Below are 18,574 nucleotides of genomic sequence, written 5' to 3'. Positions count from 1 at the left end.
TCGCTTAACACTGTTTCAGTAATAGTTTTTCTCTTAACTTTACTGAAATTGTACAATTATAAACATTGAGTTATGATTTAAAATACCATGCTGGACTAGCTTTCAGATAGGCCATTTTTCTTTGTTTTCTTTCTTAGTGTATATAATGCACAGATGTGAGCAGTGAATGGAGCAGTTAAAGGCAAAATCAATAGAACATGCAATTGGGCGAGTTTAGATAGGACTTTTTGGGTTAAATAAAGTATAGTAGAGAGACACTTGTTTTGAGGAGGTAGATGTATGCACTGAAGAGTAAGATGAATGTTTTGGAGTAACGTAGCGCTTTCTCAATTCCTATGAAACTCTCAGGTTCGCCGCCCCCTCCAGCAAAGGTTCCTTCGGAGCCCCCTCAAGTTACTGCTAACTCAGTACCTACTGTGCCACAGTTGCCCAGTTCTGATGCCTTTGCAGCTGTAGCTCAGTTGTTTCAAACAACGCAAGGACAACAGGTAACCTGTTTATATTTGATTCCCTTCTAACTTCAGTTTTTATGTTAAATGAGGGGGAAAAAATGATGGAAGTAATATTCTTGATTTGAAGCAAAACAAAAAGCCTCCCTAAGGTCTTCAGTGGAAAACTTGTAAGAGTTAAAGTGAGTATTTGAATGATCTGTGACCCTTCTCTCCAGTAATTATGGTATTTGAGGAAAATGCAGTTATATATTCCTAAATAATCAGTTCTGAATTGATGCAGTTACAAAGTTTCAAGAACAGGTGGAATATATCAAACAAAATACTGAGTTTTATTGTTCAGTCCGCTTAAATGTTTGCAGTGTTGAAAGGCCTGAATACTGAAATCTTGGGGTCTGCTGAATTTTGCCACTGAAGTATTTAAAAAGTGACTTTTGGTCTTGCTGAAAGTTCTTCATAGTTCAGTCAGGTTGCTGTTGGTGTTCATCCCATGCCATAGTCTGGTTTGATGTAAAATTTATATCCTACAACTCTTTCAATACTATGTGTTTATCTAAGAATATATACTTAATAATATGTATGTTTTTGTAGCTTCAGCAAATTCTTCAGACTTTTCAACAGCCTCAAAAACCCCAGTCACCGGTCATAGATAACACTGTGATGGCTCAGGTTCAAGCTATTACTGCTCAGTTGAAAACTACAGCAGCACAACCACCAGAACAAAAAGCTGCTTTCCCACCACCTGAGCAAAAAACATCATTTGACAAAGTAAGTCTTCATTTGTTCTTTGTGTTTAGCTTTTTCAGTTCAGCAGAAGACTGTTTGATGGATGACTCAATGTCCTCCATTTGTTAGGAGAAAAATAATGCAAATTTTGTTTCTACTCTTTCCGTTTGGAGGTTGGCTTCCTGGTTTTATAGCCTTTGCATTTTCTGAAGCTGAATAAAACTGGTTTTGGACAGTTTCTGATTCTGTATTAGAATACAGATTTTTTTTTTTTTTTTTCCTTTTTCTTGCTTCTAACCTCGTCTTTAATTCCAGAGCTGTTAGATATATAGTAAGACTTTGATAATAAGGATATTTTGGCTGCCAATTACATAAGATGCAGAAAAAATAGTTGGCTCAATGTAATTCTTTCAGAAGCTGCTAGATCGGTTTGACTATGATGATGAACCAGAAGCAGTGGAAGATTCAAAGAAAGAAGATTCAGCTCCTTCTCCTTCAGTTTCTCAGCCAGCTTTGTAAGTTTTGTGTCATAATAAAATTAACAAATCTTTGTTCTAAAAAATCTTTAGGTTAGAAAGCTGATTAAAATTCTAAGTTTCTTCAGTGCTTAACTGTTATAATCCAAAGGTAAAATGTTGTTAACAACTTCTGGTGGGGTTTTTCTTTTGTCTTTTTACTTTGGTGGTCCAGTGTAGGTTTGGCACATTGCATCATTGATTGACGAATGTGTTCTGTAGAGAAAAGCTCAGTTTTGGTTTCAAGATGAGTTCCATGTTTTCATTGCACAACTGAGTGTGTCAGGGCATTGTTAGTAATCAGCTGGATTGCTTTGCCGGCTGGGGAAAAAGTGCTATTCCAAACATTGTGGTAGTTTTGACTATAAAAAATTAAAATTGGCTTTGCAGCTTTACAGTCTCAAACATTAAATACCCACGCAAACTAACTCAGACTCCTGTTTCCCTTTTAATATGCATTATGATAAAGTCTTAAATTACATGATCACATACTAGTTTTTTCCACAGGACCTCTCTCTCATTCAGTGCACAGGCTGGATGGTGCTCAATACCTGGGTTAGTCAATATTTCTTTTTTCCCTGCTTCAGTATGTGGCCCCATGTCTTACTTTCTGTATATGCCATCCAAACTCTTCTCTCCAAACCAGAATCACTAACTGTCATTAGCTTTCTTACTGTGTTTATCACCTTGAGCACTTTAATGTTCCACAAGTATTAGTTAATTAAAATGCATTTTAAGTAAATTGGTAGTATTTTCCCTGTAAGATAGATGGAACTCTTGAGTACAGAGAGATGACGTAGGTCAAACATAAACACTGCTTGTGTATGCCCAATTAGAGATCATTGGACTAGGCTTTTCAGCATGTTTATGTTCTGTTTGTAGCACTTCAAAGCCTCTGTCCTTATTACCTTATAGTTGTGTAAGATGCCTCTGAAGATTGGATTCCAGTAGTCTCATTTTGGGCACACAAAATCAGTAATACTCCATATGAAAAACTGATCTGTTCAGAATCATCTAAGAATTGTACAGCACCCATGTCTTAAAATACCACAAAGTTCTATTTCACATCACCGTGAAATTCCTTTATCTTCCTGAAATCCTGTTCAGTTTCTTGCACAAACGGCATCCTGTAAACAGGTCCTGTTAACTGCACAGACCTCATTAATTCCCTGAGCACTGTCCATTCTGTGTGTTGAATCAGGAAGTGAATGGCATTACTGTAATCTTTGTGTGATATACATATCCCTTTTTCCTCTGCCCTAAATTCCTCCCAAACTAATTTTTTTTTTTTCCCCAGCAAAAGTATAGCCAATTTATTTTCCCTGAGTAAAAGGCTTACTTCTTTTGTTCCCAAAAGAGGAACTGGAAAGGAAGAAAGTTAGCCCAAAGCAGACAACCTTTTTCTCCATAGACTGAGGTCTTTAGCAAGATTGTATAATTATACAGGGAAGAGAGGCGTAAACCTTTATATAGCATTTCTTTAAATGTTAAAGGACTAGTCTTACAATGGAGAAAAGATAAGGAAGCCACTCTTTCTCCTTTCTTTGTTTTAACCTTTTAGAGAGGAAATGGGATCATAATAAAGATAATATTTCTGTCTAAATTTGAAGCAAGAATGTGTAAATGTACATAGAAATATGCAAAATAAAGGCAAAAAAATCTGTGTGTCTACTGACTTGTCTCACCAAAATATTACTGGTTTTAGTGGGTTTCCAGGAGAAGGTATGCAACAGCCAGTATTTCCTCAACTCCCAAATATGGATCCTTTTCAGCAGCGAATGATGGGAATACAACAGGATCCAATGCGTCACCAGGTAACTTGAGGGTTTTCCCTTGTTCCATCTGTTGTGTTATGTTCTCTATCTTTTGTTGTTTTCTTTGTGCAGAAGTAAGGAAGTATTAGTGAAGAGTGAATGTGGCTTAGCCTTGCAACTTTCCCAAGAAACATCTTTTTGTTCTCTGTCCTAGTAAAGCTTTGAAGAACAACATTGTTATACACCTAAACACTTTACCTACTTCTCAGGTTTCTGGTCTTCTATTGTGACTTTGGAGCAGAGATACAGTTTTACTTTAGCAAACTGGGAAAGCTAATGTAATTTTTTTTCCTAACTGGGAGTTTTCACATTTTTTCTTCTCCAAAGGTTCCTCTTCCTCCTAATGGGCAAATGCCAGGTTTTGGTCTCCTGCCTACCCCGCAGTTTCCTCCGATGGCTCAGCCTGTGATTCCGCCAACAGCACCTGTGCAGCAAACTTTTCAGTCTCCTTTTCCAGTACAGAGTGAATCACACATGCAAAAACCACATCAGCAGGTGAGGACCCCTTGCAGTAATACATGTCTTTCTCAAATGTGTATGGTTTGTTCAGGAGAGGAAATTTCATGATAACCATGGACAGAGATGGCTGTGAGGGTAGCTTGTCTGAGAGAGAGTTGGATAGCTGCAGTGCTACATGACAAGTCTGGTATTTCAGAAGTCTAGCAAAACCAGCATACATATGCTTTATGCCTCCTTTTGTGAAAGACTTTGGATTGCATTTTATCCTTCCACTTCTCCCTTTCTCTCATCCTCCCTTTCCTGTCCCCATCATGCTTCAGGCATGTTTCGTTCCATGAAATTCTAACAATGCAATCTCATTCTGGAGAGAAACATTCTGGAAAAGTTAAATTTTTAAGGGCCTGGTAGATCGCTAATATAGTGGAAATGGACTCAGAAGTCTGTAAAAGTTTTAAAAAATCTGAATGTATGTAAACACCTCTCTCTTGCTCCTAAGATTTTGGAGGATATTGTTGGTTTGGTCACTGGCTGGTATTAAGAAGAAATCAAATCAAAGAGCAAGTCTATTTATGAGCCTGTATTTCTAAAAAAAAAAACAAACCAAAAACAACAACAAAAAAAAACCCAACCCCAAAAAAACCCCAACCAAAACAACAAAAGTTGCATATATTTGTTTCTTTTGTTCCAAGAAAAGGAATCCTAAAATGAGAAATAGAGATGGTACCAAGCTGTCTTTATGTGGTGACCTGTGACGTTTTTGCTTTCTACTTGGAATAAAAGGACAATTCTCAAGAGTGTCTTTGTAATTAGTTTTTTAGTCTTGAATTCCATTGAGTTGGTACATTCTGAGCAATTGCTTGTTTGGCTGTTTCCTGCCAGGGTTGCATCATGAAGACTACATTTAAAGTTTAGGCAGGACACAGTATGTTCTGGAGTGGGAAGCTGTTTTGGGGTAGGAAGAGCTGTGTTGAAGTTCCTGGGGTTTTTTTAAGCAGGTTCTTGCATTTTATGTATTGTTTTGATGACTTACTGCTTCATTCTTTGAATTTATTGTAGTGTAATTTGCTTATATATATGGCTTAAAGTAGTTTCCTGTAACATCTTGGAGAAAAGTTTTCTAGTAGACCTTACTTTGCCTGTGATTTTGATGACAGAGCAAGATCCTCCGACTGACATTAAGGAATATAATCATATTCTGTGGAGATATGTGGAGCTGAAATTGACTAAAATGTAGAAAACCAGTAATTTTCAAATTGAAAATGAGAATTTTGTGTAAATTATTTTTATTATGTTTTTGCAGTGGTTGTATTAATTTAATACTGGACTGTTTCCCTATTAGTGACTAAAAAGTGGTGGTGAAGCTTCTGAGGAGAGTTGCATTACATTTTAATTTCACGTATGTGAATATTCAATATAATTTTAGTGCTGTTAGGTAATTTAGTCTAGGCATAAAATGAAAGAAGATGCTTGCGCTACTCACCCGTAACACCAGTCAACTTAATATTTTAGGATATGGAAGTGGAACAGCCACCTATTCAAGAGGGAAAACGGCATGTTTCTGACAACAGAAAGTCAAGATCTAGATCTGCGTCAAGGTAAATTAGTGAAAGTTCTTTTAGTAAGGTTATGTATTATATCACATATTGGATTTTAACATAAGGAACTTAAGTGTGTCATGTCCAAAGACTTGAAAATGCTTTACTAATTCTGTACGAGTACTGAGGAGAGTTATGCTGATTATCTGGAGCTCGGAGAATCTGGTGCTGTGCTGCTAAATCTACTGTGGGGGTGGTACCTTCTAACTGAGATGACAGTAGATAGCTGAGAGGTGAGCTGACTCCTGAACTATTGGTGGAGCTCATTTTTAATGCCTTAGGACATAGTGCTGTTACCCATATTGCGAGTTGGCTTCTTGGGTGTCCTGCTCAGCATACCTCCTTGGAGGTCGTTTCTTGTAAGTGCCCAGTTGTGCTGTACAAATTGGATTCTATGACTAAATGCCAAAAGACATATTTAGGAAAAGAGTCCATTTCAATTTAATCTACGGATTAGTTACAAGAAATTACTGTCTATGTATTATTCTCCATATGGACAACACTAGTGAAATTTCTTGGTAAAGTCAAAACTGTCAAGGGCTTTATTTGAATTCCCCTTCTGGAAGAGACAAAAAAAAAAAGAGACCCTTTCAGTCTCTTACCTCTGAGGGGAGTTGTGTATAAATACAGCTAAATGTTGTATGTACTCCAATGCAGTGGTAATGAGGCACAGATTGGTGACTCTTGAGACTTGTGAACCTCTGAAAGTCATCTACTTGCTAAGGAAAATTCATTATCTGTACAGTTCTCTCTTATTGGTAGAGAGTAACTTCCATGCCTGTCAATCTGAGTAAATTTTAGGGAAGCAGAATATGATAGTTTAATTTTGTCTGTGCTCTAAAGACACTTCTCTTATGAAGAAATCTGTGATCCAGTCTACTATGGGACTTTGCCTGTCACAGAGGCGGTATTTCACATGTCTCAGCTGACCTAACAAATCTGGCTGCAGTATTAAAGCAAAGCTGTCTACTTAGTTACGAGTCTTCTCCTTTGCCAAGTTTCATATGACTTCTTTGAAGGTTTATTCTGTCTTCCAGACCTTGAGTGGTTTAGAACTTGAACATGATGTAAAATACAATTTCACTGGCAGAATTTATTTTTAATCTCTCTTTTAGCCATTCTTTTGTAAAAGCAATTAACATTTTCCTCATTTAAGCAGATAGAATTTTTTTCTATGTTAATGTGGACATAGTTTTGATAGTCAACTTCAATACAAAATTAATAAAAGATAAATTGAAAAATAATCAACTCTTCAGCTGGAGTGCATTAATAAGCTACTGTAATAATGTATTCTAGTTCTAAATGCATGTGAATGAACTTGGATTTATTTATTTTTTTGTTGACTGAACTCTTGCCTGATTATTTAAATAGATATCTGAAATAGTTATCTATCTGTCAGTGTCTGGGTCAGAAAGATTGAACATAAATGGTTGTTGGTTTGAACTAGGTCGCCTAAAAGGAGACGTTCAAGATCTGGCTCCCGATCTCGAAGGTCACGTCATCGTCGATCTCGATCTCGGTCCAGGGATAGACGCCGACACTCTCCTAAGTCTCGGTCACAAGAAAGACGTGAACGTGAGAGGGAGAGAGAACGCAGGTCAAAAGGCCTTCCTCAGATCAAGTCAGAAACTGTTAGTGGTAAGTTTATTCTTTCTTTTTATTGTTGATGTAACTCTTCAAATTCTTGTAATACCATTTTTCAGATGCTCAACATCTTCCTGGTTCATATATGGAATTTTTCTGTCTGTGCCCAGTATTTTCTTTAATGAATTTTAGAGTTCTGTGGAGTTGAAGGTATTACAGTAGAGACTATGTTCATATAAAACAGAATACTGAGAAGACAAACAGGTATTTTGGAAATACTGTACATGTCAAAGAAATACACTTCTTGTGTGTATTAGACTTTTTTTTTTAAATTTAATGTTGACAAGTCCACTTACCTTCAGTATATGATATCTACTCAGAATATCCCAGAAGACAATTCCTAATCTGATGTGTGCTATTTTTTAAATTTTTTGTTCCTTTTTCCTGGGTCTAATGCTATTTGATACAGGTTCCAAGACTCATCCAAACAGGAAAAAAAAGTAAACAGTACTGTGATTTATTTTCTGAACTGTTGTAAAGCTGGTAAGAATTAAATTCACCACGAATCCCTGTACTTCCTTTACTCTTAGTGGACAATTTGGCATTTTTTTGGAATATCTCCAAGTCAGAAATATTTTGGCTGTAAAATGAGGAAAGAAAAAGTTGAAAGACCATGTTTTTCTTTTCCTTCCTTCGAGACATATAAGGTAAAACAGATTGAGCAACAAGAAGTTGAGCACATTATTCTGATTTTTCTAATGATTCAATGTTGTGTGTCTCTGAAACCTGGAGGGGAGCTTTGACCTGGAAAACACACAGGCTAATGTTCGGATTTCTGAAATAATCCTGGCTTTGCCTGTGTTTATAGACAGAATGTAGTAGTTGTCTTCTGAATATTCCTGGGGAGTGTGGAATCTTCTCTGGAGTCATCAAGTAAAATGAGAACATTCTTTTTTATGTAAGAGGGACAAAAACTAAAGAGTTTTAACTAGCCAAAACCTTATGAATGACAATACCGCTAGTTTAAAAGGACGCCAAAGACTTAGTAGCTGTTCATTAAAAGCTTACTGGCAGTGGTGTAAGATACACTTTTGCCAACATCTCTCCCAGATTCTGTCACATAATGCTTTTTAAGTTTGCAGTTTTATATCATTTGATGGGGAAAACTTAGATGAGTATTAAATACTGTTGTAGTAGTCTTCAGCAACTGTGATACTTTGAGCTCATCTGCTGTTTTACTACCTTGAAGCATGAAGCGAGCTAAGCATGTTGCTTACTCTTTCCTGAAAGAAAAAGCTTATGTCAATAATTTTTCACTTCACCATAGAAAGAAACAGCATTGAATAGGTCACTAAAGGCGTTAAAAGTTTGGTTGCTCATTGTAGTTGAATTGTCACCACGTTCTGGAGGAAGATCTTGCTAGTAGTGGGTGTATTACCATAAACAATCTAATTATCATCTTGTCAGTAAGTAACTTGTAAGTTACAGTAACATCCATAACTTGTGATGGTGGCCCGTAGCTTGGATTTCATACTAAGCAGAGTGAGTTACCCTGTTGTGAAATATCCGCTGTATGTGTTGGGATATTTCATGGAGCATTGTTAGCAGCTAAGCATATTTTTCCTTTCTTAGGATGATTTGCAGAGTTTACGATCATCAGAACTTACAGGTCACTTCAATGTTAGTTAAGTAGAGAGCTGCTTAGTGAGTGCATTCTAAGAGTAATTCTGATACAGTTGCTGTGGTTAACTGTTAACGCAGCTCCAGGCAGGCAAGAAAAAGAGGCTTCTGTCAAACACTCCTAAAGATGAAAATATGTTTTAATAATAGCTGGCTTTTTAATTTGAATAACTGACTACTTTAAAATGACTATTTTGACATTCTAGCTTGTGAAATGTGTATTTCCAAGTGCTCTCACAATCTGTGTTAACTCTTTGATTGTAGTTTGTAGTACTACGCTTTGGGTAGGACAGCTTGACAAAAGGACAACTCAACAGGATGTTGGAAGTCTTTTGGAGGAATTTGGCCCAATTGAATCAATAAATGTAAGTATAAATGGTGCAGTGTAAGCTACTTTGATACGCCTTGGTTACGAACCATCTTTTCAGTCTGTTTCAAGACAGCTTTATTTTTGATACATTCAAATGAGTCAAGAGCTCTTATTTCCTCTATGGTTGTGTTTTCTAACATGTGAACTCAATTCATTTGGCCGCTTTGTAGAAAAACAAGAAGCCAGTTGCTTTAGTTTCTTGCAATTTAAAAATGCTCTTGGGGGTAATACAGAAGATTATCCCGCTTTAATAAAAATCACGCTTTCTCTGGAGAGAATTGAGAAAGGGCTATTGAGGAGATGGGTACAGAATTACATACTGTGCTACTGAGTTCCTTGTCTGCTCCATTTGTTTGATTATAGAAATGTGGACTCTCAGCTGGTGTTCGTTTCTTTCGCTTGTTTCTCTTCTGTCATTTTAGTCATAAACACAGAGAACTATTGTTATGCTTTGCTGTATTTAAGGATGTTTTTATATATAAATGATAGATAGCTGTTCCAGTAGCTATAAAATTTCATTAAAACAAACAAAAAGAAGTGACTGTAATTTTCTTCCTATTCCCAGATTTTGTAAAACAACATAGCAGTTTTTTCTCAAATGCATTACAAATAATAAAAATTATTATAAAACTGCAGATAAAACTGAATGTGGAGGTGCAGCTGGCAGCTTGTGGTATATGGAATGGAGTATTAGAGCGTCTTGTTTCTTCCAACAAAGTAACTAATTGCCAGACCACAGCATTTACATGAACACTACTGTTTAACAATTTTGAAGGATTAAATATACAACAGTCATCCATATTCTCACACGGAACAGAGTTTAAAACTTTCCACATAAGAAGTTGCTTTTAATTTACTAGAAATTTGTACTTCCGGTAGATACTGGCTATCTTACCCTCTTAAACTAACATTCTTTTCCATACTTCCATGGTCCTTTTTGAAACACCTGCTGATGTTCCAGCTTACTGTAGTTGAGCACTAGTATGTTCATGACTTTGTTAATGTGCTAGCAAAACCAATTCTTTTTCTTAAAATACAAACAGATGATACCGCCTAGAGGATGTGCCTATATCGTAATGGTTCACAGACAAGATGCTTACCGTGCCCTACAAAAACTGAGCCGAGGAAACTTCAAAGTCAATCAGAAATCTATAAAGGTACTTCTTGGAAAATGTCATGCTGTTCTAAAGTTACTGTAATTACTGTAATCCTTTTTCATCTCTTCTAGACTTTTGGGTATGTTGGGCTTTTATGTAGTCTGAGTATGGTATTCTGTAAATTTATGTGAATGGACCACTTTTTTTCTTGATAAGTATTCTTCCTGTTTTGTAATGTGACTAGTGGAACTTGTACCAGTTTCCTTGAAAGACTACCAATAATTGTCTATTTAACCAACAAAAATGGTGTCCTTCTAGGCATTGCAGTAGACTGTAACTAAGTTTTTCTTGTTGCTGGTTATATGTCTTCTAGCCGAGTTTGATTATGTATGATAATCCTACAAAGAGTGCTAATAAATAAGGAAGAATGCATTCATTAGTGAAGTTCTTGCTTTTGTAGAACATTGTATTAGAGTGAGACACGGTGCTCTGAAGGGAAATAGAATTAATCTTAGTGACTGGGGAACATTTGAAGAAACTGCCTTTTTATACATTTGTACAGATTGTGTACAAGAGTCAAGCCAAGAAAGAAGAACTAAGTCTACTTTAAAAAACCCTGTTATTTCAGAGTTTTGTAACTAGCCTATTTTTCCTGCTGTTTCAATTAGAGTATTCTTTTTGCTTTTAGCCTCAAATGGTAATGCTGTTTTGTGAGAACTAAATATTAAATCCATTAAAATGGAAACATTTTACTGACTACATGTATTTTTCGCCCCCTCCCCCAGATTGCATGGGCTTTGAATAAAGGAATAAAGCCAGATTACAAGCAGTATTGGGATGTAGAATTAGGTGTTACTTACATACCATGGGACAAAGTGAAACCTGAAGATCTTGAAAGTTTCTGTGAAGGAGGAATGTTGGACAACGAAACTCTTAGTCCAGGTAAAGTATTGCTACATCTTTAAATGCTTTTGAACATTGTCCTTTGTTCTGGTGTACTGAAGTTAGTGTGGCTGACTTTCATGACTCTGAGGTGCGTATAAAATCCTTGAAATGGCTAAGAAGTGCAGCATGTGCAACCTGTAGATCGGAGAGAGTTTCTAAGCAGTTAAGGACAGTCCCTCATCAGTTGTGCAGCTGTGTTACAAGAGGCTGGGCTAAAAACGCGCATGGATACCAGGTGACCTGTCAGCTGCGCTGGTGTTTGCCCTTGATGGTAATGCACAGTGCAAGTGTGTTGTACTTGTTAGTCCCAGAGCCAGCTTGGTCCCCCTCCCTGGGGCCCGGTTTGTGCGAGGCACCCCTAGCAAAGGAGCCTGCCTTTGGAGTACTTGTGTAGCAACTGAGCTGATGGCAACTTTATAATTTATAAAAAAAAAAGTGCCTATAGTTTTCACACTTGTGACATTTTCAGTTCCTTTAGCAAGACTTGTATTTATAGGGACCTAATAGACTTCTTGCTATTTTGTATGTAAGCAGTGAAAATACCAAGCTTCTATGGTTCAAGGTTCTATGGATAAGAAAATGACGCCTGCTGTAATCAGCAGCTTCAAATCAATTACAGGCTTCAAATCAATATAGAGTCGCTAGTGTGCTGGTGGTTGTGATTTTAACAGTAATATTAAATTAATGCAGTACTTAAAAATTGAAATTGCCTTAAGTTATTTGAATTGGTACTCTAGACTACTGTGTTGGTTTTAACCATTGTGAGGTGTGCTGTCTAGTTACTGAAACATTATTGCAGGGTTTTGTCATTCTGTCCAATTTGTCTTAATTAGGTGGTGGTTGTTCTAAACAGTAGCATCTCTTCATGATAAATACATAGCAAGTTGAGTGTGTATTCTAAATGAAAGTCTAATGAATGATAAACATAACCTCAATGTGTTCCAGTCTTCTCAATGCTTTTCTTTCCCATAATGCCTCTTCACTGATCCCTTTTTTCTGCTTAGTTGTCTTTTCCCAGGAAGTTCTGATGAACAATAGGAGCTATATTTCTTCTGTAAAATGAGTTTAAAGCTATATTTGATGTTGCTCTTATTTTGCTGTGATTCTTTATTGTTGTATTCTCCTTTTCCTTGTTCAAGACTTGAAAATGTTGTTTTTTCAGAAATTACTTCTCAAATTAGTGAAAAAGTTGCTGCCTTCTTGCTCAACAGCAATGGAATGAATCTGTTGAAAGCTTGTCCCAAACCAGCCTTACTGTTTTTGTTACAGATAATGTGTTAGTCCTGGGCATGTATAAATGCTGTCAGTGCAAAGAATTGTTGAATGACTAATGAAAGGAATAAATTTACTTGCTGTGTTTCAGTGATTTGCTGTACTGTGTTTAAAGTGATTTGGAATTTTTGTTGTCTGAAATATGTTTAAATGCTTCTTAGCTCTGTGCTTCTCACTATCTGAATATTTTCAATTATGTCATTTTTGTAAACATCATAAAGCGTGGTAGTTTTACATGGCAGTATTTGACTACTTGTCCGCTTCTACTGAGCTGATACATGTATGTTTGGGGTTTTTCTGTGTAGAGTGGAAGGGCATTCCCAAGAAGTCTGAAAATGAAGTAGCTCAAAATGGAGGTGCAGAAGCTACGCATAATGAACCAGTGTCACCTATACCTAAAGCTTTACCTGTTCCAATTCCCGTTCCCATGCCTGCACCAATAACAGTACCTCCTCCACAGGTGAGAGTTGCTTCTCATTTGCTCTGGATATCTAAACAACAACTTACTTTAAATAATAATTCAGTATGGCAATACGTAAGTTAGAGGGAGGAAATAGATGAATGGTAACTAGTTGTTTTTTTGTGTGTGTGTGTGTGTGTGTGAGTGTGTGTGTTTGTCATGATGATGTCCCTGGTTAAAAATGCTTGTTAGCAGACTGGCTATGCTCTTGATTGATGAAGATGGCTTTCCTGTGCCATAAATGGAGTATGCGCCTGAAATGCATTATTTGAGCTTCTTCATGTGAAAGAGCAATACAGTCTCATACAAGAACATTCCTTTTATGCCGAGTCACAGTGGCAATGGAAGACTTGAAAAAAACTGAACCCATTAGGGTTTGGAGCATGTTTTGTGCCCAGCAGGAGCAGAGCCTCTGGTTTGATTTCCCTGAAAAGGGATGTAGTTTGCATGTACCAGAACAGCCCTGGGAACTGAGTCAGCACGTGGTTAGTGGAAATGATGGAGGATTTGCTCCAAAACCTCGTTGCTGCTCTAATGCTAATGTAGACAGAGTGTACGTGTGTCTGCCAGATCTTTATTTGAAGTATTATAGGACTGTACTTCTAATATCTGTTCTCTCAGTCCCACATAAATTATTGCAGTAGATTCTTCTTATTAATGGGCTGAATTACATCCTCTCAGCTTTATGATTGCATTTTTTTTCTGTTTTTCTCACTAATTTTCCTCGCTGTTGGCTTAAATAAGCTATAGACCTTCTAAAATATGCACATTGCTTTCTTATTTGTTCATATGGCATATGCTTTCTTTGAACAGCCTTTGGGAATTTAATATAAAATTTTTCATACTCTTCCTTTGTTGTTACAATGGTTCTTTTGTCAAAGCTGATGTTGTATATTCATCACTAAAAGAACGCTCTGAAATTTTACCATTAGTTTAGGTAGCGTGTAATAATAATTACTCCCTCCGGTGTTTTATAATCTGTATTTCTTTCACTTTTACTTATTGACAGATGTGTTACTACTTTTATAGTAATAGTTTCTTTCTTGTCACTGTTAAAATAGTAGTATACCTTCTCCCAGATGAGAGGAAGTATGAAACTATTTTACATTCTGAGAAAATGTGATTTATGAACCACAATATGTCAGACACTCAGAAAAGATCAAGAACTGAAATGATTTGAAGACATACATAATTTAGCCAATTGCATGATTTGAGAACATAGTATATTGAATTTTGTGTTGTTTTGACACAGAATTCCTGAAATGCTGTAAGGTATTATTAGTAAATGAACATGTAAGTCAAATTTCTAATTTCAGAGACTTTTAATGGCCATTAACTGTATTAAATAGTAGTGTTTTTTGTTTATTTTCCTTGAATCCATGCTGAAAAAGAAAGTGTCAAGAAAAAAACAGCCAGTTTCAGAATATATTGAGTGTGCTGATTGCTTGTCTCAGCCTCATCGGCTTCAGTTTATTACTATGGCAATGAAACTTACGTCTTCACAAATTCAGGCCAGGATCAGAGAACTGTATTTAGTCTTCATCTTTGGTTTCGCTATGAACTTTTTTATGCTGTCTTATACTTGACCAATTCAGTTGCCTTCTCTGGCCATAAAATCACAATAGTTTAATAATTTGTAAATACTTCTTTAAAACTTATCAATTAAGTTCAGCTGTGATGATGTTAGTGGTGTTAGTAGTAAAACTAACATGTTTTGTAATATGCAAATGTGATCTAATACCTAAAGGAAAAAGCTCATTATATTCCACTTCCTTTGTTTAAACAACTTTGGAGAGTACTATTGCATTTTAATTAGCTGATGTATTTTTGTCCTCTGATACAAGCAGAACTGCTTTCATTTGTATTTGGCTTCAGTGTTTGGGACTGTAAGGGGTGGGGAGGTTGTTAGGAGTGCTGGGTGGCTGCTGATGCTGTCCAGCATGGAAGGCATCAGTACAGTGATACCAGGTTGCTTGATCCATCTGTTTGGCTGCTCCCCTGTTAAAGCACCCTGCCCACCCGGTCCCTCTGCCTGGAGAAGCAGGTTTGAGGTGTGCTTTATGCATTGTCCTGATTCAGGCTGCAGTGATCAAGCATAGGGCTGCCTGACAGGTAATCCCAAACAGCTTTGCATGATTCCTGTAACTTACTCTGTCTTTTCTCATTTCTCGACCTTCCTTTTTGTTGTGCTTTCTCCTCTCTTTCTCCATTCCAATCTCCTCCCAAGTAAACAATTCTCCCCTAATTATTTTTTTCCATGTTGGTCCCAGTTTTGCTGCATCCCTACCCAGATTTGCTGTTTATGATACAATTACCTAAGCAATATTGTCCTTGTATGATATTCCTGGATACGGTTACTTATGCACTGTTGGCCTCACAAGGAAGGTCCTTTTCCCCATCAGGTCCCCAGTGCTCCTTTCTGGTTACCTCTGAAGTTTGGCTATTGTTCATGGAGCACCCTGTTCTGTTAACCACCTACAAAATCCAGTAATCCTTTATACCACTATCTGTAACTTGCCAGCTTCTCACATTGTTATCTGTCATGTCTGGCAGTTTCTCATGTTACGTCCAGTGGCTTCTCATGCCCTTAATGCCCTTACTGCCCTTTCTCATGAAGCTTAACTTCAGGCCAGGGCCTAGCCAGCAGCTTTGTGATCTGCCCACAGCCCTAGCAATCCCATGCTTAAAGGTAGGGTGGGAAGGAGCTGCATCACTCCTTTCTCTGGCGGAGCCTGAATGGGCCTTCTGTGCTACCTCTCTGCATGGGCTAGACACATAGGGATGGAGCCCTGCTCTGCTGGACATTACCTGTGAGCAGTGTGACTAACTGCGGACTGACCTCCTGTTATTGCCAGTATCACCTTGACCCTTGAATGCAACCTCTATGTAGTAAGGCACTTAAAATGGCTAACATCCTTCTGAGAGTGATAGCCTGTGTAGGTAAGTCTGGTTCTTCAGCCTCAATAGCGCACACAGTGTCTTCTCAGCCACAGGGTCCTGGGTTGTTGGTGAGATAGGTGGAATACTTCTGTTGTGTTGTGCCACTGGAGTGAGCCCTTTTCTTGCCTGTAGATTCAGATCTCTGAGCTGTTGCTGAATCTGGTCCCACTCCTGCAGGTCTGAGTAATCCACCTCAGTGGTCCGCTCTGAGGGTAGGTCTGTGTTTCTTTTTAAGTCATATTGCAGTGTCCAAGATCAAATTAAGTCTATTTCTTGGTTATTGAGAGTCAGTTTCAGTTAATAGCACTTGTGATGTCACCTGTGTTGCGCATTCATTGATGAGGTTTTGGGCAATTGGTGTTCTATTCTGGCAAAGCTTGGTGTTCCCCTACCAAAATTGCCATTCTTTTACAGTGAACCGTGGCTCAGGCTTTGCCAAGGTTGTACACTGAAGGCCAGGGGTTTGCTCTGGCTAACCTTTCCGTAAGTTTCCCAATGCAACCCAAAGTCCCTTTTCTTCATTTAATGGGTTTTCAGCCAGAAACCAGAGTCCATGTTGAGCGTGTACCTCCCAAATTTCCTCATGTGTTTCTCTATCCCACATGCTCCTGTGGGAGTTGTGCATTGGTCCAGTATCCATCCCGTACCCTTTCTATTGAAACTGGCAGACGACTCCTTTGCAGTCTTCCTGCTGGAGACTCCAGGTGCGCTTAAATATGTTTACTTGTCTGGGAGCACTGTAGGTAGACTGTGCTCCTTTAGTTCACAGGGCCAATGATTCTCCTTCAAGTCTCATTTTGAGAGGTGTGCAGTAAGAAATAGTTATACCTGGACACAGGCCAAACCCCAAGACGTGTTCATTGAGATGCACCTGGCAGTCTGCATTACAGTTATCGAGAGTTAGTTATTCCAGTTTCCAATATTGCTGGTAAAATACCAGGTTTTCCCAGTATTTGTCTCCCCAGTAGCATTTTTGTTACTTTGTTTTATCCAATTCATTAGCTACTATTCTGAAGCTGTTCACCAGTCCTCTGTGTTTGTTATCTGTCAATGTTTATTAGCCATTGGTTCCATTTCTTCAACAAACAGAGAAACTTCATACTTCAAATTGTATTTTAAATTAGGTGTTGTGACATTTATGCACGGATTTTTACAGCCTTTTTTTCTTCTGCTTAAAGGAAAGGTTTTAATGTGTTACTTACAGTTATGTATTAGAGGGTTGACTTTTTAGAAAAAATTAAATACAGCAGTTAAGCTTGGATAATGAGGTATGAATATCCTCTAATATGTATCTAAATCATCTTCCTTTGATGTTACTTCTATTCTGGTTCCATCATAATATTTTACTATTCGTTATACCTTCTCAAGCCACTGCATACACATGCTTCATCCACAGTTTTCTCAGCTTTTAACTACTTAAGGACTGACAGCATTTAGCAAGTTTCCCCTCTTTTTTTAACCCTTTTTGCCTTCTTGATACCCCTCCCCAATTCCTTCTGCTGCATACACACTCTGGATGTGAATGCTTGCTTCACAGAACATTCCTGTGATCAACAGATCTGTTGCTATGTCTAGCTAATTTTGTAAGTTGTTGTTCTTTGAAGGAGTGCCCTGTAAAACAAGCAAAAAGACCTTCTGAGACTATTAGGTTACTGTGGTTTTGGAGCACTTTTTCTAAAGCTTTAACTGTGATTAATGGAAACATCTCTAGGGTTACTCAAAGTTAATGTTCATCTAGGTGGTCTTGGCCTTACATGGTACTCCTAGATACGCTTACCTGTGCACTGTTAGCCTTGCAAGGTCCTAGTCCCCAGAAGGTCCCCGGTGCTCCTTTCTGCTTCTCTCTGAAGTTTGGCTGTTGTTCACGTAACACCCCCTTAACCACCTGCAGAATCCAGCCGTTCCTCATGGTGCCATCTGTAACTTTTGTCAGCTTCTCACATTGTTATCTGTCACGTCTGGCAATTTCTCGTGCCACATCCAGTAGTTCTCACATCCTGCTCAGTTAGCTTAATTTCAGGCCAGGGCCTAATCAGAAGCTTATTACCAACCAGTAAATACACAATTTAAAACTAAAAAGTGGTGGTCTACTCTAAAGCCTAGCGAATTAAAGCCTATTGTAATTAATTGATATTAAAATTCTAATAGTACAAGTTTTAATGTGCCTCAGCTCACTAACCGAGCCATTGGTAAAGAACTTGGAACAGAAGTTTGAAGTGGTATCAGGTGCTTGGCAGCTTTAGCATCTTCTCCAGGTTTAAGGAGAATATTTTGCTTACTTTGGTTTAATGCCACTTCTTTCAGTTCTGAGAATAAAACAGTAAAGGCTTTTCCTTCTTTACTTTAGAAATAAAAAAATGAATTATGAAGGGTCTTGGTGCAGTAGTTCTGAAATTTTGATGGTCATGGAGGTGAGATGATCACTTGAGTACACAGCTCTCCTTTGCTTTAATAAATCAATTCTAAATGCAGAGCATATTTTGATTAAATTTTTTTCCTTTTGATTCCCACACATTTAATGTAGTTTTTATAGTAAGCTCATAAATACGAGTCTGAGGACCACCTTAGTTTAAACCAGTTTTCATTCAGAGCTTGATATAAATCAGAATTAAAAAAATAAACGAATAAGGAAACAGTAGTCACTCTAGCATAATATACAAACTCAGGT

The 18,574-nt window shown here is 37.6% G+C and overlaps 1 protein-coding gene across 2 annotated transcripts in view; it reads left to right on the top strand.

Moving 5' to 3' along the window:
- SCAF4 (SR-related CTD associated factor 4) overlaps window positions 1-18,574 on the top strand; it is a 47,818-nt gene that overhangs the window by 18,710 nt on the left and 10,534 nt on the right. The window contains exons 6-17 of one of the 2 annotated variants that reach the window (XM_075713215.1): window positions 349-488; window positions 1,041-1,217; window positions 1,590-1,690; window positions 2,198-2,245; window positions 3,396-3,504; window positions 3,832-3,999; window positions 5,473-5,558; window positions 7,006-7,196; window positions 9,087-9,187; window positions 10,236-10,349; window positions 11,075-11,231; window positions 12,812-12,966. In XM_075713215.1, the coding sequence (XP_075569330.1) occupies window positions 349-488; window positions 1,041-1,217; window positions 1,590-1,690; window positions 2,198-2,245; window positions 3,396-3,504; window positions 3,832-3,999; window positions 5,473-5,558; window positions 7,006-7,196; window positions 9,087-9,187; window positions 10,236-10,349; window positions 11,075-11,231; window positions 12,812-12,966 (1,547 nt within the window). The remainder of the gene's footprint in view (window positions 1-348; window positions 489-1,040; window positions 1,218-1,589; window positions 1,691-2,197; window positions 2,246-3,395; window positions 3,505-3,831; window positions 4,000-5,472; window positions 5,559-7,005; window positions 7,197-9,086; window positions 9,188-10,235; window positions 10,350-11,074; window positions 11,232-12,811; window positions 12,967-18,574) is intronic. The other variant, XM_075713222.1, reaches the window with a different exon arrangement.

This window comes from Pelecanus crispus, chromosome 1 (assembly GCF_030463565.1).
Source record: "Pelecanus crispus isolate bPelCri1 chromosome 1, bPelCri1.pri, whole genome shotgun sequence".
Classification (NCBI taxonomy): domain Eukaryota; kingdom Metazoa; phylum Chordata; class Aves; order Pelecaniformes; family Pelecanidae; genus Pelecanus; species Pelecanus crispus.
This window is presented reverse-complemented; position numbering and strand designations above follow the sequence as displayed.